This window comes from Cynocephalus volans, chromosome 5 (genome assembly GCF_027409185.1).
Source record: "Cynocephalus volans isolate mCynVol1 chromosome 5, mCynVol1.pri, whole genome shotgun sequence".
NCBI classification, from domain to species: domain Eukaryota; kingdom Metazoa; phylum Chordata; class Mammalia; order Dermoptera; family Cynocephalidae; genus Cynocephalus; species Cynocephalus volans.
This window is the reverse complement of record NC_084464.1, coordinates 50676714-50702290: the sequence shown is the minus strand read 5'-3', so window position 1 is coordinate 50702290 and position 25577 is coordinate 50676714. Positions and strand designations below refer to the sequence as shown.

At 50.4% G+C, this 25577-nt stretch overlaps 1 protein-coding gene across 5 annotated transcripts in view; it reads left to right on the top strand.

Annotated features, from left to right (window-relative positions):
- LOC134378048 (kinesin-like protein KIF6) overlaps positions 1-24132 on the top strand; it is a 336082-nt gene extending 311950 nt beyond the window's left edge. For 4 of the 5 annotated variants that reach the window (XM_063096971.1, XM_063096970.1, XM_063096968.1 and 1 more), the window contains 6 exons: positions 4910-4994; positions 6584-6719; positions 9162-9259; positions 15843-15932; positions 16991-17097; positions 23152-24132. In XM_063096971.1, coding sequence (XP_062953041.1) covers positions 4910-4994; positions 6584-6719; positions 9162-9259; positions 15843-15932; positions 16991-17097; positions 23152-23168 — 533 coding nt within the window. In that variant the 3' untranslated portion in view covers positions 23169-24132. Of the gene's footprint in view, positions 1-4909; positions 4995-6583; positions 6720-9161; positions 9260-15842; positions 15933-16990; positions 17098-17907; positions 18025-23151 lie in introns of those variants that run through there. The other variant, XM_063096969.1, reaches the window with a different exon arrangement.
- The last annotated feature ends 1445 nt before the right edge of the window (positions 24133-25577 follow it).

The following is a 25577-nucleotide window of genomic DNA, read 5'->3' as shown; positions in this document are numbered from 1 at the left end:
ACCCACTCTCATGACAACTAACCCACTCCCGTGACACTAATCCACTAATCCACAAATAGATTAATTCATTCATGAGGGCAGAGCTCTCATGACCCAATCACCTCATTAAGGCCCCTCCTCCTAAAACTGTTACTTTGGCGATTAAGTTCCAACATGAGTTTTGGATGGGGACAAACATTCAAACCATAGCATCAGTAACTCCTGCATGGAGAACTTGCATTGAAACTGGGTTCAAAGGCTTAATCGGTGTTTCTTAACAAGTGGTGAGTGTCACAGTCACCAGGGGACCCGACCCACAAATTCTAACTCAGTAGGTCTGGAGTAGGGCCCAGCTGTCTTTGTGCTTCTACGAGCTTCTTAAGTGATCACGATGCACACATGCAGCTGAGAACCACTGAACCAAAGACAAGAGATTCTGTACATTTCAGACATCAGAGAACTGTGCAGGTTAGAGAGAGAGAGAGAGAGAGAGAGAGAGAAAGTGGGAAGAGGAAGTAGAGATCTTTCCAGTTGAAATCACGCCAGGTAGGAGGGGCCACATCTCGAGCCCCTCTTGTCCTTCTGCTGCTAGTTCCCAAACAGCTGAAACTTCAGAGATAAGGTCACCCTGGGACTGTGCACCCCACAGCCTGAAGTTTCAGTTACTATTTGACTGCTCAGGGCTTCCTCCTTGTGTGACATTCAGATCTACAGCCACTGAAATGAAACCCTTTTTTCCCCTCCTTTTGTATTGCGGTGGAGCCAGCTTCCCCCACATATTAACAATGTGACCTCCCAGGCAACTCAGGGCTGTGACCTCCTGTGTTGCTGTCCTAGCCAGAATCCTGTCCTTGGAAAGAGGCTTCCCTGTGCCTCCTGTAGGGTGACTGGAAGTTCTGTCCCTGGCCAGAGTCCCTGTGGGGACAGAGACCTACAAAGTCCAAATGCCCTTTAGTTACTCGCTCTCCCTCTGTTCTTGTTCAGTCGCTTTTGTTTGGTTCCCTTTGAGTTCCCAGCCCCTATTTCTCTTCAGAGGCGACTGATAAGCCAAGGCTCAGAAAACATCAGAGGCAGCCAGGGGCTGTGTCCTGGTGGCCTACAATGCATTTCACTGAGCACACATCACCTTTGGCAGCAGGCCCAGTTGGTTGTCATGACAACACGGGTAGCTTGTGTCTTGGGGGTGTGCTGTGCCCTCATTCTGGCTGCCCGAGGTCCCTTGCCAGCCTTCTTCCTCAGATCCTCTCAACAGGCTCACAGCACCCTGGCACTGCCCCACGTCAACTGTTCTTCAGTTAGGGGTAGCTGTGTCTTCATCAGCAAACGCCGCTTGACTGTCCAAAGACCAGACCAAGCCATTCCCCTCCTCAGAACCCTCTGGCCTCTCTTCCCTCTCAAACACAAAGTCCTTACCGTGGCCCACAAGGCCCTATGTGATCTGGCCTCGGTTTCCTCACTGACCTCAGCTCCCACCACTCTGTCCCTTACCAACCGCTCCGGGCACACCGGCCTTCTCACTGCTCCTCAGATGCACCCAGCAGGCTCGCACCCCAGGCCCTTTGCACTTGCTGTTATGCGCTCTGTGCCCTGCTGTCTGCATGCTCGTTCCCTCCCTTCTTTCAGGTCTCTGCTCAAAGGTCCCCTCCTCCGACAGGCCCCAACCACCCCACCTCACATGGCGGTCCTCCACCCTGTCATTCTCCTTCTTTTTGTCCAGCTCCATCTTTTCTCACAGCACCTTCCAACCCCTGTCATTATATTGTAGATGCGATTGGTTTGGTTTAGCATTCATCTTCCCCACTAGACTCCTCCGGGAACAGGGGCGAGCACATAGTCAACACTCAATAAGCATTTGTTAAATAAGTGAATCAATCACCAGACCTGGTCTGGCTATTTGCTAGCTTTGTGGCATTGCACAAGCCACCTAGTCCCCCTAAGCCTTGGTCTACTGGTCTGTAGGACACAGGTGACAGTATCTGCCAGCGACAGTGTTGAGGTGAAGGAGGTGGTGCAGAGTGACGAGGTCCAAGTGATTCCACAAACAGTAGCTGATGTTATCTTTCCATTCTTGTGTCAGCTGCATTCAGAATGTTGTCCCTGCCCTAAAATTCCTGAACACCCCACACACTCCCAGGGCACCTATGACTCTGTAATTTACAGGGGAACCTGCAAGATGCCCAAGGGAAAAACAACCGGCCAAGGGGAGAGGCCAGAGCCTCCAACAGTAGGGCTCTGCATTCATGCCTGGGCAGCCACAGCCTTTATCTGGAAGACCAGTCCATCTCGGCCTTCCCTCCTGCCTTCTGTCCCCTTGTTTACAAAGCCATTGAGACTGCCTCCACCAGCTGGATGAGATGTCCCCCGTGCAGATGCAGCAGCCCCTCTGTGGCCCACGTCCAGCAGCCTCTCATGGGCTGTGCTGGCGGCAGGACGCCCAGACGATCACCAAAGAGCAGGACTTCACTGAACTGTCAGACAGGCCCTCAGTGTGGGGTGGAAAGTGTTAAAAGGAGGAAAGACATTCACAGTTTTTCTTTTTTAGCAGGCTGGAAGATACCTGGGCCATTTCCGAAACTTTTAGGAAAGGAAATATTCGGTCCATTTCAAATCCTACTGTTATCAGTTTGGTGTTAAGACACTTCTTTCAGTTTATCACATCTGACATTTTTAGAAGAGGACAGGGCTAGCAAACACGTATGGCATTGAGTGCACCCTGTACACAGATGAGAGTCTGAACAAAGCCCTGGGGGGAGAAACAAAGCACCTCAGCCCCTGCCCTCCAGGGCTTCCTGTGCCCGTGACCTGGGTAACGTGGGCAGGCAATCTGCCTCATTAGGGCCAATGAAATGTACTAACACGGATGACAGCATACTCCCGGTTGAGAAGTCTGTGGTATCCACATTTCCTGTGTTTACAGGACAGAATAAGACACTTGCCTGCACAGTTTACACTTGTCACTGGACACAAGGAAGAGGGTAACTGGTACCTGGAACATAAAGGACAGACTTGTGATCCACTCAGCATATTTATCAATGAGCTGATGATACAAAAGTCACAATTAACAAGTTGGCAAGGGAGCCACAGGGGAAAGAATAATGACATGACAGAATAAGGACTCCTCAGCAGGCTAGACCCCCAATAAACGTGATGTGTTGCATTTGGGATCCAAAGGACAATTACAGTGAAATAGGGTCCATTTTGACAACCACTCATAAAAAACCTGGAAGTTTGCGAACTGACCACAAGCTTCATAGGGGCCAACCATGGTGAAGCTGCTATAAGAACGAGCAATGTTGGGGAGGCTGCCTGGTACAAACATTTAGCTCTTTAGAAGCAGAAAAAAAAATGGGTTCAAATCCCAGCTCTGCCACTCTCTAGCTGTGAGACTTTGGGTAATTCGTGACCTCTCTGAGACTAAGATTCTGACGGAAATGAGACGGTAATGCCTTCCCTGCAGGGTTATTTTGAGAATTAGCAGTAGATGAGTAGAGAACATAGCCCAGTGCCTAGTAGAACTTGGCAGAACCTAGTATACAGAAGGTACTCAATAAGTGGTCATTGTTAGTAATTCACCTGCTATAGAAACGTAGAACTTAAATTTTTAAAAGCTAAGAGGAGTCCGTCTCTACCCTGTACCTCTCGGAACTATCCCGAGTGTTAGTTCCAGATCTAGTCTTCATGCTGAAGACAAATTAGAAAGTAACCAGGTCACTGAGACCTCAGAGGAGGGAATTAGGCAGAGTCAGCCTGAGAGTAAAGCTCTAGACACATAAGGCATTTCACTGTTATTCAGACATTTAAAGGACCCTCAGATTAAGAAGGACCTGCCATGCTGCACCAAAGAGCCAAAGTACAGGTGAAAAAAGTTAGTGAGGAAGGTCTCAGTTCAAAGTAAGAGGAAACAGAGCTGCCCACAATGAGGCATGCTGTCCTGCAAAGTAGCAAGCTCCCCACCACTGGAAGTATTTGATCAGAAAGTAGATGACCGTCTGTCAGAAATGTGATAGAGGGAATTTTTTAATCCAAGGCCTTTGTAGCCAAACGAACCTGGATCTGGATCCAGCAACCTGAAGCGAGCCACGTGATTTGGGCAGGTTAACCTCTTTGAACCTCAGTGTCTGTAACTGTAAAATGGGAATAAGTACTATAACGATCGAGTCTGATCATGTCGAGAAAGCACCTGGACCATAGTAGATTCTTTCCCCCACATGGAGTGGGAAGCAGGATGGTACAACTCCTAAGATGTTTCTCTGGGGCTAAGAAATGCAGGGTCACCACAAAGAGAAGTCTGGGAGCATGAACAGACCCCACCACACGAGACTAGGAAAGGACCAGCTCCAGACGAGCACGCGGCCGGGCGGCCACTGGCAGCCATGCGGGGCCAGACAGTGGCAGGCCCCAGCTTGTTCTCAGCCCTGGTTGCACATTCACGTTGTCTGGGCCAATCAGTCTTGAGAATCACTGCCTCAGAGGGCAGCAAACAACAGGGGACATGATTCTGAGGCTGGAAAATTCAGCACATCCACTGGCGCAGAGAAAGATGTGAGGCGGTTTAGAGACATTTTCTCGGTTTGTGAAGGGCTCTTTATGAGAGGATGGGGAAAGGCTATTTTGCATCTTCCCTGGGGTCTCAAGAGGAAATCAGTGAGCTCCACAGTAAAAGCGTTAGTGGAGACGGAGGGAAGACTTCCCTTCCAGTGACAGATGTCGGGCAGCGGGAGGGACAGCTGAGGGAGGATAATCCTGGAACCTCTCATCTCAGGGGCTTTCGGCCCGAGCAGAGGTTGCCATTCAGAGACCCCAGAGGAGCTCACAGGGTCCCCTTCCAGCTTTGGATGCACTTGAACTCTGTCAGCTGCCCTAAATACCACACTCTTCCTTCTGCCTTTCTTCCTTGTTGGAGTAACCGATCGGCACCTTCCTTCTGCAGGAATTTCAGAAAATATGGCTGTGCCCTCGATGATGGACCTGCAGGAAGAGAAGCTGCGGTCACAACTGGAGGAAGAAAAAAGAAGGTGCCCTTACTTTTTGCCACACACAGCCTGACCCCAGCCTCCGAAGGGCCTCCGGGATGACCGGGAGCTGCTCAGGGCAGGGCAGGGCAACGTGGCCGACCCCCGCCCAGGGCTGGAACTCCTCTGGGAAGTGGGTCCAGCAGCTGCGCTTTAGAGCAGCAGGAGGAGGAGGTGCAACCCTTGAGCAGGCAGGTGTGAAATGCAGGCCTCTGGGCAGCGCCAGGTCAGGACGCAGCCCAGGCCAGCCCAGGCCCCAGAAGCAGCTGGTCCTGTCTGCTGCTGCCACCTAGGGGAGTGAAGGCGTATGGCCACCGTGGTCTTGACCCCAGTGGTATTTCCCGCTCCTGCTGCTTTACCCTGCCTCCCTCCCGAGTCCTGAAAACATCACACCTTGTCGCAGCCATTTAGGGTCCCAAATGATTTTCTTACAGAGTGAGGGGCCTCGAACATAAACAGGTATGTGGCCGTGACTGATGCACAGCATGGTCACAGCATCTTGCTCAACCCCCCAGTCAAGTGCTTCGTTCATTCCTTTATTTCTGCATTCAGCACACGTTTGCCATCTCTTCCATGTCATGTAGGTTTTGGAAATACTAAAGAAGTCACCTGCCCTGCCTCGAGGGGCTGATGGCGTCATTGCAACACTCCCCCGGGCTGGCTCGGCACGCACCCCATGCCCCACTCAAGCTCATACCCCAGGAGAGCAAAGTCCTGGCACTGGTCTCTGGGCCAGTCCTGACAGCCATGTGCTGTGTCTCCTCCTTCCAGAACACCCTTCACTGCCCTCCCACACATGCCGCTGTTGCTCGTCACCCCCTTAGCGTGCCCCAGGTGTCTCCTTCCTCCCTCGACCTGTTTGTTTTCCTCAGTTTCTTTCCAACCCATTCTTCCTATGTCTACTGTGCCCCCATCCTGTCCCCATGGTCCTCATTTCCAATCTCAGTGTCACCTCAGAAGCCAAGTTGTCTCTTCAGCTCGACTACTGAACTGTTTGCTTCCTGTTGGACAACGTCTGATTCATTGTAGCAGTCCCCAAACCAATCTATGCATTAACAGACATGTTATAATGTTTGGTCCCAGCCTGAAGGTGAACCAACGGAATGGCGAGGCAGGAAGATGGTGCTTCTAGAGCCGGACTGCCTGCGTTCAGATCCTGGCTCCCCCGTCTGTTAGCTCTGCACCATGGAGCACGTTACTTAACCTCTCCGTGCCTCAGGTTCCAACTCAGTAAAACACAAATGATAATCATAGTATCTTCTACGTAGGGTTGTGAAGAAGATTAAATGAGTCTATGCATGTTGCGTGCCTAGAGCAATGCCCTTAGTAAGTGCTCATTAAACACTAGCTCTCATTCTTGGAGAAGGGCTTATTCATCTCACACACAGATCCCGTGTGTCTGCTAAACAGCAAGGTCTCACTCTGCTTCTCTTGGATGGTCTCAGCCCCCGGTGCTGTATCCTGGCCTCAGTGGGCTCCTCTAGGGTCCCAGGCTCCAGGCACCAGGGCAGCACTGCCAGGCTTCTGAGGCACAGGCCCCTCTTCTGTGCTACTGACTTTCAAGATGCTGACTCTTCTCTGTTCCACTGCAGGTATAAAACAATGTTCACTCGCCTGAAAGCCCTGAAGGTGGAGATTGAGCACTTGCAATTGCTCATGGACAAAGCCAAGGTGAAGCTGCAGAAAGAATTTGAAGCCTGGTGGGCAGAGGAGGCCACCAACCTGCAGGTAAGGTCCGGGGAACATCAGGGCAGCTGGGGACGGGGGCAGTCACTGAGTTCCCACGGGGCTGTCAGGGACTCTCAGCCTCTGGCTCATGAAGCAGGTACTCATCTTAGTAACAAGGAATACAAAGAGTCAGAGGTCCATTGTCCCTTTGCTCTAGTGGCTAAAACAACCACGCGATGCATGGAAAGGTGAGGGATGGAAGACGTAGCTCCCCAGAACCAATGGATTTGCCACTGTTGCTTTGTGGTATTCTCCAGTGACATCATGTTGACAACATTTATTGTTTTTCTTATTACAAACTCATATATATGCATATTAATTCTAGAAATTTTACTATAAAAAACACAAAGAAAGTAAAAATTACCATAATCATTGCACTTAAGGATAAATGATGTTAACATGTTGGATTATACTATCTTTCTTTCTATACATAAAACCCATAAGTATTTATAAAAATAGAATCAAGTATCACAAATAGTTTTCTTTTCTTAGTTGTATAGCATGACTATTTTTCATGATATTATTTGGTAATATCATTTTAATGGCTGTAACTGTTCCATCACATGGATGTATTTTAATTGACTTAACCCATCTCCTGTTGTTGAATATTTATGTAGTTTCTAGTTTTTCACTCAAAACATATTTGTAAATAAATTTCTGCATATTTCTTAGATAAATTCTTAGAAGTTTTTTGTAATATTATGAAGACAAAAATAACCTGTTAAGAAATATTAATATAAAATCTCAGTTTCAATTGTCCTTATAACTCCTCAGTTGTGATACAATGAAAGTGAAGAAATACACATGATCATATCACTTGTGTGGCTGGCAGAACCCTTAGAGATTATCTAACAGGCTGATCCCTTCATTTTAAGGACAAGGAAACTGAGAGCCAGAGAAGATATTTGCCCGAGGACACACAGCCAAGCAATACCCAGTACATTACCAAGTTGTCACATGACAGGACAATGGAGAAGAATATTTGGATAAAATTAAGTACACAAGATAACAAAGAAAACCAGTTAGACTGAAATACAGTTACCGAAATATTTTAAAACCAAAGTTATGGTATAGTAATATACGACTTTAAAAATGCATTAATCAACAAGATGTAGGATAGGCCCAATATTTACCATAATTCAAAGTAATGCTGAGCACGAGATTTCTGCACCAACTGTGATATGAAAGTACGCTTGCTTTCTATCGGTGACAGAGTCACAGGTGCTGCTAATACTACTGTGGCTTGTTGTCTACATTTATCATTGAAAGAAATGCTAAATCTCAGGAAGAAGTTAGGGAAGATAACGGTGTAACTGGCTCGCGACCACGTTCACAGAGCCCCTGGATTCTGTCTGTGGACTCTGGTGAAGAGCCCTTCCTAGTGCGTCCATCGGGGAACGAGGCCGTCAGCTGCAGCTGGTGCCAGCCCAAGTAGCTCAGCCACTACGGTAGCGAGGATGTCAGTGCAGCTCAGGTGGTATCCAGGCAGGGCTGACAGATTCAAACAGTTTGCCACTTACGCAGACAGCGAAAGCCAGAGTAGTCAAGAATGTCAGCTCCATGTGTCCCCTGTCCCAGGATGTCACTGAAACAAAAGGGACCAGATGACAGGAACAGAGATGATGGAATGCCCTGTTGCAGAGGAGCCAATTCTATGCTGTCCCTAAGCAGTTGATCGCCTGCAGTTGGACCCTGAGTGGGCCGAGGGAGAACGCTGCAAACGTTATCAGAACATGGGAGGCGACGAGAAACCGTCCTCTGACATAACTTCAAAGTAACTTGTAAATATTTACAAGTAACAAAAATTTGTTAAAATATTTTGATAACTGTCCTGGGAAGATAGGGAGGCAAGTGGGAAATAGCCTTGTAGCAGCTGCTCACAGCTTCCTGTTCTCGCATGTTCTGGGAGGATCACAGGGCATCCTGACGTAGACCAGCGGCAACTTACACCCTGACCACGAGGCCTCCGTGGAGACACGCAAGGTTTCCAGGGCGCTGTGGCGGAGCGTTCACCTGCATGAAGAGCTCAGTGGATTCCCCCTGACCCTGGTTGGGGTCTTTGGGACAAGGAGAAGCAAAACCAGAAAGACTTTCTAGAAAATTGTCAGATAACATTCAAACGTTCACATTTAAACATTTAAATGTAAATGTAAACAGAAACATTTAAACATTTATTTCTCTATATAAAAAGTAATACCTGCTCAATTTGAAACAGTTGGAAAGCACAAGGAATAAATCAAACATTACCCATTCTCCTACCATCCAAAGATAATATTTTGATCCCCATCATTACAGTCATTTCTATGTCTAGATTTATTTTTTGCCATATACATTGTATATACCAACTTTTACAGCTGGTTTTTCCCCTTAAGAATTGTATCAAGAACATCTTATGTCACTAGATTCAAGCTAACACTGAGAAACTCCTTCTTGGACCAACAGGCAAATTCTCTAGCAGTGAATTCACTGGACAACATGAAGCCGTTTCCCCGGACATCTGAATCCCAGCATGAAGGGTCCCAGCTTCTGACTAACAAAAGGTAAGGAGAGAACTGGCTGACAGTGTCGGGCTACATGGAAGAGCTCCCTTCCTCTCTCTTTCCTTAGCCCATTCCTGCTGCTCTGAATGTCTCCTTACACGCTGCATGGTCTGGAAGACGAACCACTCTTACGGTTTTAATTGGTTGTAGATATTCAGGCCAGTGGCTTTCAAGCTTGTTTGAGGAACACCCCTTCAGTCCCTTGCTCTGCCAGCCCATAGCCCTGCTGCCATGGTAACAAGAGACAAGAGGTTCAACTCTGCAAGCCCTGGTCCTGCCCCAAGGAGGAGGAGGGGATTGGGAGGGGGAGGGGCACGATGTGCAAAAAGGAGGAGGATTGGGGAGAAGGGCGATGGTGGTGACAGGGCAGAGGGTAGTCGGATGCCACGGTTCAGGGGAGCTCGCGCAAAAGTCTCTTTGTCCTAGCACAGATTCAGGAGAGATGTGGGCAGCCTCCCACAACACCACTGAGGACGGCCCGCAGCCAGTTTTCCTAAATGATGGGATGATCCAGCAGGGACTCTCCTTCTCCACACACCGTGTCATTGTGTCTTTCCAACCACACAGCCCAGGTGGTGGAGCCACTGACGCATGCCTCCTGCCATCCTCCAGCCTCAGACTCGGTACCGTCAGACCAGAGGCCAGGGCCGTGTCACTGGGGTCTCCATCTCCCCACCAAGGGGTGTGGTCCTCTGGGTTGGAAGGGGCGCTGAGCTCTCACATTGGAAATGTGAAATAGAGCTTTAAAAACAAGGTGCAGGCAGTACCCTTGATGTGCTGTGATGAGAAGGCACTTCACCTCTGTGGTCTTCCTGTCAAAAACCCATAACCCCAGTCGAAGCATAAGGAAAACATCAGACCATCCCAACTGAAGGGCAGTCTGCAAAATACCTGGTCAGTACTCCTCAAATGGCCAAAAGCATCGAAATCAAGGAAAGTCTGAGAATCTGTCACAGTCCGGAGGAGCCTAAGGAGACGTGATGACTAAATGTAATGTGGTGTTCTGGTTGGGAGCCTAGAACAGAAAAAGACATTAGGTAAAAACTAAGGAAATCCAAATAAATTATGGGATTTAGTTCATAATAGCGTATGAACATTGGTTCACTAGTTGTGACAAATGTACCATAGTAATGTTAACATGTACAGTACAGGAAACTGGGTATAGGTTCCATGGGAACTCTCCGTACTGTCTTTGCAACTTTTCTGTAAATCCAAAACTATTCTTTAAAAAAAACCAAAAAAACCCCTTATCTCAAAACAAACAAACAAAAAAGGCGAGTCACTGAGCCCTCCACACCAGGCTGTTTTTCCTGGACCTCCCTCCCTCCCCTACCCGGTCGTCAGCACCAGCACTTCGGCTGGTGTGGTAGTTTGAGGAAACATCTCACACGTGAGATAACTGGTGTGGTGTGTTTCATTTGGTTAGCTTGTGTTTTAAAAGGCAGTATAGATTCATTAAAGAAAAAAATTGATAAGTTGGACTTCATTAAAATTTAAAATGCTGCTCTGCAAAGGACACTGTTAAGAGAATGAAAAGACAAGGCAAAGACTGGGAGAAGATATTTGCAAAACACATATCTGATAAAGGACGTGTATTCAAAATACACAAAAAAAACTCTTAAATTCAACAATAAGAAAATAAAGAACCCAATTTAAAAAATGAGCAAAAGAGCGGAACAGCCACTTCACCAAAGAAGATACAGAGATGGCAAATAAGTGTGTGAAAGGAGGCTCAACGCCATATGTCACCAGGGAATTGCAAATTAAAACAACAATGAGATACACTACACACCTGTCAGAATTGCTAAAATCCTAGAAAACTGACAACACCAAAAGCTGGTGAGGGTGCAGAGCAACAGGAACTCTCATTCCTGGCTGATGGGAATGCAAAACGGTACAGCCACTTTGTAAGACAGTACGATGGATTCTTACAAAGCAAAATACAGTCTTACCACACAATCCAGCAGTCACACTCCTAGGTATGTTTTCTGACCTCTTGCATAGCTCCCACTGGTAGATACAGCCTGCTCAGCAAATAGAAAGCTCCGTCTCTAATTTTTCTTTTGCTTCAAAGACAATAAAGTACATGTGCATGTGTGCAAGTGTGTGTGTGTGTGTGTGTGTGTGTGTGTGTGTGTGTGTGTGTGTGTGTGTGTTTGAGAGAGAGAGATGGCTGAGGGTGTCAGGAGAAGGCACAGTAAATACATTCACTAGATCTGAGGCTATAAGGTAGAAATAGACTATGCTTGCCAAGAAATCCATAATCCTAAAGTTCAGAACCTTGGATTTCAAAGGTGTGCTTCAGATCACCCATGGGAGCTTTTCCCATAATCTTGCTCCAAGAGCTCTGCCCAGGCCTCTTTGATAGACACTCTTCCGGAAGGAGTGTCTTTGGGAAAATGGCTATCAGCTGTCCCCTGAGCACTGTTTAGCTCCTGTCACCTGTGGTGACTGCGGGTGTCTGGTTGGATGTCCTAACCCTGGGCAGAGATAAATGAGTGTTCTAAACAGAGTTTGCTAAGACATTCCAACTGTGAGTGGTCAGCTCCCCCAAATTCCCTCCCTTCAGTGCTTGAGTACCAAGATTTGTGGGTGGGAAGGTCACACTAGACCAGTGAGAGGAAAAGTGTCCCTGCTGGAGATGGGAAAGGGAGAGGTCTAGGAGCTCCACCTCTGACAAAGAAATTTGCTTTAAGTGCTGGTGGTAAAGAGCCCACGAAGCTCTGCCAGGGCTGAGGCAGGGAGGAGACCCTGCCCCAGGTCATCATGATGCTTCAGACATTCTCTGTGAACAGCCATCAGTGGAGGAGTAGCTGCTGGTGTTCTTAAATTCTCCAAAGAGACAGCATTGGCTTTCTTCTCTTACAATAATAATATCCCCAGTCATTTGGTGGAGGCCCTGATGGCAGGCACTGAACAAATATGCAGTGTAAGTACTGTCATTGTCCCCCATTTACAGATGAGAAAACTCAGGCTCAGAGAGGTTAAGTAACTTGCTCAGGGCTCCCCAGCTTATAAATGGTAAGATCAGGACTCGAACCCAGACCTGTCAGAGTTTGCCACTACCCTCCCTCCTCACATCAGTTTTGTTTAGCATTAATGATTAGCCTTTAGGGACACATGCACATTATGTTGTTTATTTAGGGACACATGCACATTATTGAGTTGGCATTTCCCAATCCGTATTTCTGTAATATTTCGTACAAATGCGCTAACTTTTTATTCTTCCCAATGCCGGGTCCTGTATTCCTTCAATGTGTCCACACAGTCTGATTTTGCCAAGAGGCCAGGATTTTCAAAGAGCAGATCTGTGTTTCCATAGAAAGCCAGGCTTCTAAGGACTGGAAAACCAGATCTCCCTGTCATTGGCCCTCACCATTTCAGAGTCCCCTGAGTTCAGCCCCCTCAGTTTACAAATGAGGAAACTGTGGCCCCAGAAGAGATGTTTTCAGTTCTGTAGTTAATAACGTAAAGAGCTGCAAATGAAACCCAGACCACTGAACTCCACATTTAGTGCTTTTGTTCCTTCCTTGCCACCTCTCTGCACGCCCCTGCCTTCTCCCTGCCCCTGTCCTGTCTCTGCGCTACTCCTGCACTCCTTCCTTCTCCTGTCCCTTTCTTTCATTCTCTTGCTCCACCCACCTTCATTCCCATCTTGCATTCCCTTTCTCCGTTTCTTCCTTCCCTTTGCTCCCTTGCCTTTGTCCCACGCCCCATCAGCTAGACAGACGCTCTTTATTGCTCGGCCGTTCGTCCGTTCTGCTGCCAGCATCTCCAGGACAGCATCCACCACGGACTAGGTAAAGAACTTGCTGCTGGGCAAGACCTCCAGCATCTCCTTGGGAAACCAGCATGAGAATCGTGCTCCTCCTCCAGCTTCCACCTTGTCATAGAAGTAGGGCCTGTCCTGGCCTTGGGCATTGCTGGACATTCCTTAGATATTCCAGTTTACGAGATCTTTAACCCTGAAGTCGAGAACCTTGGATTTCAACAGTTGCATCAGCTCGTCATTGGCTAACTCCAAGGAGTCCCCTCAGTTTAGGCTTTCACAAAGAGTGTGTCACATGAATCCAAGTCAGCTCTTCCAAGCAGCATGCCCTCGGGCAAGCCAGCTCTCTCCTTTGGGACTGATTCCTTGGCTTCATCTGTAGAATGCACTAAGGTCCCTGTGACACTATCATTCTAGGAGAAGATAAACGTTCCAGCGCCATTTGAGAGCTGCTGGAGTGGGAGAGCAAGAACCCAGATGAGTGTTTCTGCCTGAGTTCCAGAGTGGCCACTCTTAATGGAATCACTGCAGGCTAGGCAGCTGGTCCTCTGCTCCTCATGTCCTGAAGGAAACCTGATTCCATCACTTTCCCAGGGACACTCAGGTCCTGGAGGCTGATCATACTAAACACTCTGATTGGCAATCCATGAGGCCTAATTATTATTTATATTGCCTATTAATCCTTATTAAGAAAGAGATCATTCATTCCAATGGCTGTCACCATGAGAAATGAAGTCAGCTGCAAAGGCTGGGTGGGCAAAGAGGGGGCAAAGGGCATCTGTGGCATGATCCCGAGGGTTACAGAAACCACTGTGGCATCCAGCGATGCTCAGGCAGCTTCAGTGGAGGAGTCATTTTGCTCAGGAGCCCCGAGCCTTCAAACCGTTCTGTCCTCTTGCATGAACTGGCTGAGACAAAAGGCTGGGCCTCTGCAGAGGGTGCTGGATGCTCCCACCTGCCACAGCGTGGTCAAGCTCTTCTGCCCTGCTCCTACCCTTCTCTCCTCCTCTACCTCCCACTCCAGACCCTCAACAGTTTGGCATCTGTGAACTCTCCCTGGAATCCCAGAAAAGGTTCCACCAGGAAACTATTGAGTTGATGAGCCATTTGTGTGCCAGTGACTTGGTCTTGCAGACTTGCTACAGCTTCCAAACTGACCTTGACCTGCTGTAATCATGGCACCTGCAGGATGGAAAGCTCTTTCTCCTTCCCTTCTCCAGGCCTGCATCAGGAACCACTCAGCAGGAGCCCTGAAAATTGGCCACTGTTCTCCAGAGAAAAACATGCCGAGGCTGCCACCTTGTGGCTGCCTCTGGTCCTACAGCAGCCTTCACCAGACCCAGCACAGAGATCCTCCACTCTTCCAAGGACACTGTGCAGTCTCTGGACTGCTAGGAAATGGGCAGGGGGTGTAGCGGGGGAGTCCCAGGCTCTGATTTCCTTCCCTGTTTGTTTGACCCCCACTCCCAAACCAATGGAGGCAGGCCCAGGGTAAGAAGCCCTGCCGCTGGCTGAGATGGGAGAGGGCAGAAGGGGCCATACTCATGGGTAGGACAAGCAGGTTGTCAGGCCTGTGGAATACCTCGGACTGATGATGCAGACTTGGCAGAGCCAGCACACTGGCCTCTAACCCTAGCCTACCTCTCAGCCTGAGCTTCCCCAACTGTAAAAGGAGGGTTCTAACCAGGTGACTTTTTAGGCCTCTTCCAGTCTCTCGGCAGAACCATCCCAAAGCAAGGAAGAGGATCCCATCACTGAGTCCTGATAGCACAACTTAGAGTAGGGACCTTGTCCTCAGAGACATGTGGAATACACTGGCGTCCTGCCAGCTGTGTCCCCACCTCTGCACCTCCCAGGAGGAGCTACTGGGTTCACTGTGTGCAACCGGGAATCCAAAGCAAGGCACACACAGCAGGCAGCTAGTAAAATGGGCACAATTACCTCTGGTGAGCTGTTGGGTCTGATTCCTGACTGAGGGAGCACAGAGCTGGTCAGCTGTGGCCATCTAGGGGCAGACAGTGTGGTCAGGGGTGAGCTAGAGTGGGCTTCCTGAGAAAGCCACAGGTCCAAGCCCAGTTAATAAAACACTGCGGCTGAGAGCACACGTTCTGAAGCCTCACCGAGTCCTGATTAGCTCCATATCCTGCCACTTACCAGCTGGGTCACTTTTAGAATTTCTCTAACCTCTCTGAGCCTTAGTTTTCTAATCTATAAAATGGGTATGACATCCACCTCTTAGGCCATTAAGAGGAGCAAATGGCAAATGTTTACAAAGCACTTTCACAGGGCCTGGCATGTAGATGGTGTCTATCAATGACAGTCGTGGCCTTTGTTGTTCAGCCTCACAGCCAGCACATGCCATGCTCCAGCAATGAAAATCAATGCGTAAACCTCCAAGACAGAGGAGTCTTGGCTTTCGTCTCACTCTGCTCTCAGGCTGCCATATCAAAATACTACAGACTGGGCGGCTCAAACACAAGCATTTATTTCTCACAGTTCAGGAGGCTGGCAAGTCCAAAATAAAGGCACTAGCAGATTCAGTGTCTAGTGAGGACCCATCTTCTTGCTGGGTCCTCACATGGTGGAAGGGACAAGGCAGCTCTCTGATGTCTCCTTCATAAGGGCCCTAGGCCCCTTCATAAGGGCTCCACCCAAAGTCCCCACCTAAAAATACCATCACATTGGGGGTTAGGTTTCAACATATGAATTTTGGAAGGACACGTTCAGTCGTAACAGCCCCTAATTATAAACCCTGAATTTCTCTTCTATAAACCTCCTCTATACCTTTTGCTTTTGTTGGTTTGTATTGTGCAGTGATGTGAATGCCAGGAGAATCCTGCCCTCGCCTCGCCCCAGCCCACACAGCCAGGAACAGAGCAGCACTGGCACCCCCGCAGAAGACAGGTCTGTGGCCTTCTCCTCCCTCTGACACCTGTCACAACCCCTACAGTGGGTGGGGTGGCCTAAATCGCGAGTCTGCTCCCCCCACTCCTGAACAGCCCTTGTGCAGTAGCCACACAGACAGAGCCCAGAGCCGGCCTCTGGGCTGCTGTCCTGGGAATGCTGACTCCCACTGCTGGGAGTTTCTCCCAGGGTCACGGGCCCTGTGCAAGCAGAGCTGCTTCACACCTCCTGGTGAATAGATGTGCCTGGGGCCTCAAAGGAAAAAAGAGCCAGCTCAGGGGCAGTTCCAACCTAGCCCACTAGCCCCATACAGACCTCAGGGCTGACAGGCCTGGCCCCAAGGCCCATGAGTAGTTTGCTTTGGGACTGAACACATTGGTAAGCGCCCCCCAACCAGCGTGGGCTATTTGTGCCTCTGACTAGAATGCTGGCTCTGCCTTCTCCATCCGGTGGACCTACTCTTCTCCCAAAGCAGCCCAAGCTGAATTCCACCACCTGCCCTGCCCATGCCCCAGCGCAGATCCTGCCCTCCCTGCCCCAATCTGCTTCGGCGGTTATCGCTGAGCTGCAGATGGAATACCAGCACCCAAAGTTGCTTGTGGTTTGAGAGGACGGCAGGGAGAGGAGGCACGGTCAGGTGTGTTAAGGTCTGGGAGAGCAGTCCAGGGAGAGGAGATGGCTACAGCAAAGGCCCTGAGGATGGAAGGAGCCTGTTGTCACCAAGTAACAGAAAGAAGATTGGGGGGCCTGAGCACAGTGAACCGGGGTCAGATCACACAGCACCTGTAGGGCATAGGACAGAGTTTGAATTTTACTCCAAGAGTGATGAGAAGCCACTGAAGGGTTCAAGGCAGGGAGTGACATGACCTGATTTGCATGATGAAAGGACTGGTGTGGCCGCCACACAGAGAAGGGGGAAGGGATAGAAAAGGAGGTGAAATGTGTCACACAGCTTCCTGGGTGAGAGGGAGTCCCTGAAAATGGAAAAGCACTTGGGAAAGGGACATGCTGAGTACAGTCGCAAGGTGCGGTAAAGTGTAGCATGTGTTTATCCCCAGCATCCCCAAGAGACCGATGTCGTCCATCCCTCTCACCGGGGATAGCCAGACGGACTCAGACATCCTGGCGTTCATCAAGGCCAGACAGAGCATTCTGCAGAAGAAATGTAAGTGCCTTTCTCTCAGTGGCTGCTCCAGGGCCACAGGTCACCCCAGGGGAGCTGGAGCAAGTGTGAGGTGAAAAGGGAGTAGGAAAAGCCACAGGGCTGGCCTTCCGGTCACTTCTCACATGCTCGGCCCCTGTGTCCTCCTGGAGGAAGTCCCAACGGGGAGCATCAGCAACACCAGGACAGGCCCAAGCGGGAGGGCGGCCCCGGTGCTCCTGGCCCGCTTGGCAGAGCTCTCCCCCTCGTCCAGGTCTTCAGCTCCTCTCGTTCTCTGTCCCCAAAGGCAGCTCTCTGCTTCGCCCAGCCTTCTCCAAACAGGAAGGGGCCGAGTGATGGCTTGGGAGCTTGTTGAGGCCCTGGCTAGAAACCTCAGTCTCCTGTCAGAGCACGGTTCCTGCCAAGGAGTTATAGATGTAAACAGCACTTGAAGGCCCAGGCCTGAGGACACTGCAACAGTCACAGAGGAAATCTGTGTGGCGTGTCAGACAACAGGAAGAGAAGGAGATGGCCCTTCCCCACCTTCGTCACTGGCCTGTCCCTCCCCGTCACTCCCCTGCATTGGCCGCTGCCCGCCTCCCATCTGCTCCGGTCGGGCCTTTTCTTCTGCTTTCCATTCCCCACACACCACAGGGACAAGTCCCAGGGCCCCTTGCCCCAGCCCTGCATTTAGTCTTAGCCTCGTCCCAGTAACCCAAAGGCTACTAGACTGGCTTAACATGGCCTTTGCAAGTCAGAAAGGCAGAGTTGGATCTTTAAGGACCGATCCCTGCCCTGAGGGGCTTCACTTACTCTCAACCTGTCTGCGGTTAGGACAGCAGGACGTCTGCTCCTGAAAGGAGCACCGCAGCTGAAGGAGGCCTTTGCGTGTGGCCCTCACGGCGCTGGGATGCCAGCCTGCTTATGTGCTCTTCACCACCAGGACCAGCAGCATCACACCATCATCGGGTCTCCTCTGAGGCCTGAGACAGCCCAGCTCCGCCACCAACTGACTGTGACGTCCTGACCTTCTCTCATCCTCAGTTTCCTTGTCTGAAAAAGAAAAAAAAAAATCGGATTCAGTGATCTCCAAGGCCCCATCTATGCCCCAGATACTCCAGTGATACGTTGGGCACTGAACAGTAATGGACAGCCCATCAGTCACCGAGCCCTGCATTTACTGGGCGCCTTCTGTATGCCAGGCCCTACTACGAGTGCTGGAGCTACGGGAGGCAATGAGACAGAGCCAAGCCCATGAGAAACTGACGCTCTGGGGGACAGACAATGATCACATTAACAAAAAACAAGATCATTTGAGGCGATAACAAGTGCTACGAAATAGCTAAAGTATGTGATGTTGTGGGCAGCAAGCGGGAAGGCTGCTTCTAGCTGGGTAAGTGGGGAGTCGTCTCTAGAGAAGGGAACTTCAAGCTGACAGCCGAATAAGGGGATGGAGCAGCCATGCGATGCTCTCTGTAGGGAGCACGCGGTCCAAGCAGAACAAAGCGAAAAGTCCTGACGGGAGAGGAGCTTTGCTTGGTCACAGGGCGGGAAGGAAGCCAGAATGGCTGGAGGGCAGAGAGCGGGAGGGCAGGGGCCAGACCACACTGGCCTTATAGGCAAGGGAGAGGGAGGCTGGACGTTATTCCAGGTGTACTGGGAACCCGCTGAAGCACCGTAACCGTGGGAGTGATACGATCCGATTGATGCTTCAGGAAGCTCACGCTGGCTGTCGGATGTGGTGTAGATTGTAGGGACCAAGAGCAGACCAGTTATCAGGCTGCCGTGAGGGGCAGGAGAGGGACGCGAGTGGCCTGGACTTGCCAGTGGGTTGGACATGAGGTGGGAGGGAAGGGAAGAGTCCACGCACCTCCTGGGCTTTTGATCAGAGCCACCAAGAGGGTGGTGGTGTCATTTACTGAAATGAGAAAGGAGGAGAGGCGTAGATGTCAGAGGGAAGGAGCCGGAGGAACGGATGGTTCCGGTCAGCCCATTCGAAGTTCAAATGCCGTTGACATCCAAGAGGGGATGTCGAGTGCACAGCCGGGCACGCGTCTGGAGCTCAGCAAGGAGGTCTGGGCTAGAAAAAGAACCATGGGAGTCGTCGTGTCTGGGTGGTGTTTAAAGCTATGGGACTGGGTAAACTCTCCTCTGAAGGGTGGACACAGCTATTCTGATTGCTGAGGACAGATCCCCGAGGCGCTGAAGCCGAGACGCTGAAGCCGAGACGCTGAGAAGATGCCGCCAGGGTGAGGGAGGGACAGCAGGGGAGGGAGCGCAGCCTCGGCAGGTCTGGCAGGTCCGCAGGAGAACGGGTTCCAGGGAGGGACCTGTCAGCAGAGTCCGATGCTGCTGGGAGGCTGGGGGGGGGACAGGATGTGAACAGACGCCCGCCACCGTGCTTGTCAGGGTGGCTGAGCACAAGGGCCATCTCAGGCAGGAGACTGGGAGTGGCTGAGGAAAGAAGGAGGGGAGAAGCTGAGGCCAGGAGCAGGGGCAGCTCTGCGGGGCATCCAGTTGTGGACAGGAGCAGGCGACGGAGCAGGAGCTGAAGGGAAGCAGGCGCGAGGGGGGAGGCTTCTGTTTGTGTTAAATGAGAACCAGAAAAACGTGTTTATGTACCGGAAGGAATGGTCCAGCAGAAAGAGGGAAGTGGTGATGCGGTGGAAGACGGGCCCAGAAGTGCAGGAGCCACTTCCTTGAGAAAGTGGGAGGGGGGTGTCCAGGACATAAGCAGGGGCAGGGCGCGGTCTCTGGGGCTGGCAGACCCGCCCCTGTAAGAAATTCATAGAAATCAGCATCATTCCGCCCCTCACGAAGCCTACAGGTAAGAATGTAGTTTACATTCTGTTCACTAATCTTTTGTACATACAAGAGAGATGTCACAATCCAACTCAGAAGAGAAGAGGCTTAAACCCAAGGTCTGCATCAGAATGCTGTCTTCCCACTAACACTGTCCCCGGACGGTACAGAGAGCCACACCGAACGGCAGATACATTCAATAAAAATGCATATGGCAAATGACCATTTATAACGTTTTCATTTGTGTTGCTTTATTTGATGCTGTCAACACTCCTGTGAGGCATACAGAGCCAAGATTCAAATCCCCTTTTTGACAGGGGAGGAAACTGAGGCATGCAGAGCTTGAATAACCTGCTCAAAGTTACATCGCTAATAAATGGCCGAGACAGGATTACCCAGCTGTTCTGCCCTCTCTCCACTGGCCACGCTATCTTGAAAAGCTATGACTGTCAAGATGTGCCCACCCTGCTGTTGGGAGTTTGCCAGAAGGGACCAGCATTGACAGGAGAAGAGTGACCTCAGCCTCCACCCACCGTGCAGCTGGGGAGCTTTGTTGTCCAAACAAACAGCGGCCTGGAAGTAATTCATCAAAGCAAACCAAAAAGTTCCAGGGTTTAATTTTTATTCCTAAAGGAAGAAAATAATCCTGAGTTCTCAATGACCATGAGCTACAAAGGAAGTCAAAGGTGGGTTGACAAGGAGTCCCTCTCCCTCCAGGTCAGGGCCAAAGGACCAGCAGGCGTGACGTCTCCAGACACATGGCAGAAGGCCCTGATCCCACCACACAGCACTGTCCACCCAGCCCACTTGTCAGGCTGACCCGTCAGGCAAACATGCAGGCTGGAGCCCAGGCACCTTCTCAGCCAAAGCAAACACTTTGCTCTCCCTGCCCAGGGCTCTCTGCTCTTAATTCAGCACTCAGCGCTGCCGCGGCTTCTGCAGGAGAGCTCATTAACGGGGAATGTGCGATTATCAGCCAGGGAGCAGAAGCCCAGAGAGGGAGATTTAACATAAGCCTCGCTGGCTCTTAAACTTCACCAAGGGCCAGGATGAATCTACCTGATTTAGGATTCATAGAAAAGCCGTGGAACATTTAAATCCCTGCCAGGGGCATGTGTGGACAGGTATATGTCCCCCGTAAGTGGCATTAGTCATCCTTGGAGTCAGATCTGCCATTTCCAACTGCCAAGGATGGTTTTTACATCTGAGAAAATGAGGTTAACCCCTTTCAAGAGGCCTTTTAAAAAAAATCTTCCTTAATCTCTGAGTTTGGAAGTATTTCCATCTGGAAAGGAACCTTGGTGTGACCTCCACAGCCACACATCCGTCTTCCCCAGGTGTGCAGGAGGAGGCCCTGCCAGGGAGCCACCGAGCCCGCCTTCCCCAGCCTGTCCAGCTCCTCTCCAGCTCTCTCCTGTGTTCAGGAACCCTCCCGGGGAAAGGGAAAGAGCACAGAATTGGAGGGAAAGAGACCTAAATTCAAGGGCCATCTCTGCCCTGTGTGACCTGGGGCAGGCCACCTCCCTGAAGCTCCTTCTCAGTGTCCGTCATGTACAGATTCCACCCTTGCCTGGGCTGTCAGCCTCTCCTGAGAGTGTCCATAAAAGTCCCTCATAAACTGCCAAGCACCACGGAGTAGTTAGCAGGGAAGTCGGCCTCCGTGTGAGAACTGGCCCAACACCATGAGGTGTGATTTTTTTAATAGTGTATCTGTAGCAGCACCCTCTGTCCTAGGAAGCCACAGTAATCAAAATCCCAATATAGACTGAGAGCTCTGTCCCTGAACTGGAGTTTATACAGTGAATGAACTAGAAATGGCACCTTTTATTTTGTGTTGAGGTCTGAGCATGAGGAACTGTGTCCTACAGTGTAGTGTGCTCACAGCCCTGTTCTGTAGTGTTTCTTCCCAGCCCCTCCCCTGCCAATCCCTGGACCAGAGAGATGAAAGCAGTGGGTTTCAGCCCTGGCTGTGAATGGGAGTCACCTGGGACCACCCCAGAGATCCTGATGTAATGAGTCTGGGGCGTGGCCTGGGCATCAGGATTTCTAAGGGCTTCCAGGGGTTTCCTTCATGCAGCAGAGCTGGGAACCATGCCTCTGGAGTGATGGGAACACACCACTTTCATAAGCTCTGGTGCACCTTGTCTTCTTCCTTCCTTTTCTAGAATTCAATTAGGACAGGTCAGAATATCTTAAAAATAAGGACCATCTCTGTTTAATTAAACAGTGAGGCCAGCCTGGGTCTTGCACACAGAACTAGATCTGAAGGGCTCATAGCCTTGAATTGTTTTCAATCTCTTCCTCCCCACTACCTCCCACATTCAATGTGTCACCAAGAGTTACCAGTTTGTCCTCAGCAGTATCAAGCAGAACAAGCCCACACTTTTCACCCACTGCCAGGTCCCCATGGCCGCACCTGGTTGGCTGCAGCTGCCTCCTCTCCCATTCCCTCACCAGCCTCACCACTCAATCTCTCTGCCCACTGCAATTTTTTAAAATACTGTGTTCATTACCTTACCCAAGAATCTCAGAAATTCCCTTTTGCTCTTTAAGCAAATTAATTGCAAGTCACTCATACCAGTCCTTCTCACACTGTAATGTGCCAGTGAATATAAGGATTTTGTTAAAATGCAGATTCTGATCCAGTCAGTCTGGGTGGGGTCCCAGACCCAGCATTTCTTAACAAGCTCCCATAGGATGCTGGTGCCGCTGGTCCCTGGATCACGCTTTGAGAAGCAAGGAGCTATGCTAGCTACCTTGCTTTTTCCAGAGAGCTCTGGCAACTTGGAAATGAAGAATGCTAGGCCTAGAGAACTAACAAGATCTGCCCAAAGTCACACCACAGGTTGGGAATCATCCTGGCTAGAACTCAGGGGTCCTGGTTCTCAATCTAGAGAACCCTTCTCCATGCCTAGCCACAGGAGGTGACAGGATGGGGGCCATGGGGTCAGGAGGAGCCATTCCGAATTATAATTCATATCTGGAGCAAAAGGCAAGGAGAGGCTCTCAGGGGATCAAGTAGGAGGTCAGTGAAAACCACAGGGTTGGAAGATGAGTGTTGGTCCTGGCCCAGGAAGATGAAACTTTTGCAAAGGGCAGAGGAAGCATCTTCCCTCAGACATTGGGGAGTCAATGTGGCCCCGGGAGGCAGGACACAAAGATGTGCTGCCCAAGGCCTGGGCAGTGGCCAGCAGCCTCCTCTCCTCCCCCTTAAGTCCCAGTGAAAGTCAGTGCCCACATGCACAGCCTAACCAGGAGCATCCTGTCTCCTTTCAGGTTTGGGAGGCAACTGAATTTCCAGTAGGAGTCCAGCCTGCGCTGTGCCAGCGAGAATGAAGTGCAGATGAAGACACCACCCCTCACTCGCTCTGGCTTCAGAAATGATCTATGGGCTGCTGGGAGCAACTAGTGACTTTGATTCCAATGGAGGGGGCTGTGTTTCTTTAAGGATGATGACCTGGAGACCGCCAGAGAGGTTGGGGATGAGGCTGACAGTGACATCCTCTGTGTGGTTGCTGGAGCTGCTGGCAGGGCTGGGCAATGCCAGGCACTAGGGGATGGATAAGGGCGTCAGCTCATTATTGTAGTGAAGCTTCCCATAGAGAAGGATAAGCCTCTGAGATTATGAAATGGTACCATCACAGTGTAGTGGCAGGGGACGCTCACATTGCTGGAATGGGGGGATGGGAATAATAACTAGTTGTTTTTAGCTATTTACTGGCCCGGGCCCTGGTTTAGAAGCTCAGGAACGGCTGTGGCAGGCCAGGCAGGACATCAGAGCCACAGGCGAGGCAGTAGAATGCAGGGCATCTTGATGGCCAATCCCGGTCTCCCAGACCAAACCCTCCCCCATCAACCTCATGGCCAGGATGACCTGTGGGCAGTGCCTGGAGCAGCTGTGGCTCTAGGGAGCCATCCACACTGCAGAGTCTAAGGACATCACAGCACCAAGAGCAGTGGACAGCTCCCGGGAGCTCTGCAGGGAGCTTGAGAGAGGGCAGCGTGGGCACCTCGGGACTCACAGCCTTCACCCAGCCACTTGGGGCTGAACCCTCTGCTCCAATGGGAAAACATAGCTGCCGGGAGGGTCCTCTCAGTGATTCCTCTCAACACTCCAGGCAGTGGCTCGGTGACGCAGACCCAGTGGCAGATGCCCGTGGAGAACCGCGGCCTGCATCAGGGGCTCCAGCCCGGCTGCGGTTGGGAGGGGGTGGGAGTGGGAGAGGGCGGCACCTGGAAGAGAAGCTAATGGAATAAAGTGCTTGTCCACGGCTCCCGTTATCTCTGTCCTGTAAATACAGGACCTCGTGACCCTGGAGGGAGAGCAGAGAAATAATATGGTATAATTGGCTTGATTTTTCCTTTTTTAGAACTGGGTAAAAGGATCATGCAGGAGAAGATAAAATCATTATCTTTCAAAGCTAGGCAGGCCCATAGAGCTCCTCTAATCCACACCCCTAGTTTACATAATTAGAAAACTGAAGCAAAAAGGAAACGTGGCTCGCTGTTGTACAGCTAGTTAGTGGGAAATGTCCCCTCCTCATGGGAGCTTTCCCCAACCACCCCACCTAGAATAACCTCTAGCTGCTCTCTATCCCATTACTGTTTTATTTTCTTCATCACCACCTGACACTATCTTTCTTTACTTGTTTATTTTTGTAATGGCCTGCAACCCCCATAAGACTAAAAGCTCCATGACAACGGGGACATATTTGTCTTGCTCACTGCTGTGTCACCAGCACAGAGTCAGTGTTCAATAAATAGTCCTTCAATTTATGAGGGGCAGAGTCAGACCCAGATGTGCTCCTCAGGCTAGCATCAATCCTACGACCACCCTGTGGCTCTGTAGCCAAGTCCCGTCAGGGCAGGGGCCAGTCTCTCTGGTCCACTCCTGGCCCTCACAGTTCTATGGCACATGGTAAGTCTTCAGTAGAGTCTGTAGAACCAGGGGAAGAACAAACAGATACCTTACAACCTGATTCTAGAAGTCTCCCCAAGAGTCCACGGGGCACACATATAATTACACACACACACACACACACACACACACACACACACACTCAGAAGTCATGAAAATAGCATAGAGTTTGCCAGTGTCCCTCGTGGCATTCTTTGGAGCCCTCGGCCTTCTAGAACTGCTTTGAGTCTATTGACTTTAGGTCTCCCCCTAAAACGTTATCTCCTGGATCCAAAGGCCTTATTGACAGATTTGTGGTATGGCCCCTGCACGGTATGAACCATCCTCCTGGAGCAACCACTAAGACAGGGAGGGAAATGAAGAAGACAGAAAAACAGACGACCCAGAGGATCTCGGGCCATGAGTGTCCTGCTAAGCTGGTCATATGTGTGTGTAGCCTCCAGCTCAAAACGTTCCTTCCTAATGGAAGCGGGACCTTGGGTGTGGATACATGCTTGACCACAGTGCATCTTCCCCAAAGTTCATTGCCTCTGCAAATGGGAGAAATGGATGGAATGCTTTAAAAAGACTCCAGAGATCCACCTGGATGGACAAGAAGTATCTGAGTTCACTCGAGCCAAAATACGGGGTTTTGCAAAATGTGTTCTGGAAAGCAGCCTGGCCATGGGCTCCAGCCCAGTCCTGCTAGAATCCCACTGGTGCTACCATTCCCTTGTCAGGAAATGGGGTGGGGGAAGGGTCGGAATGTGGATTGCTTGGACCGTGCCAAAAGGGATTTCCAGAA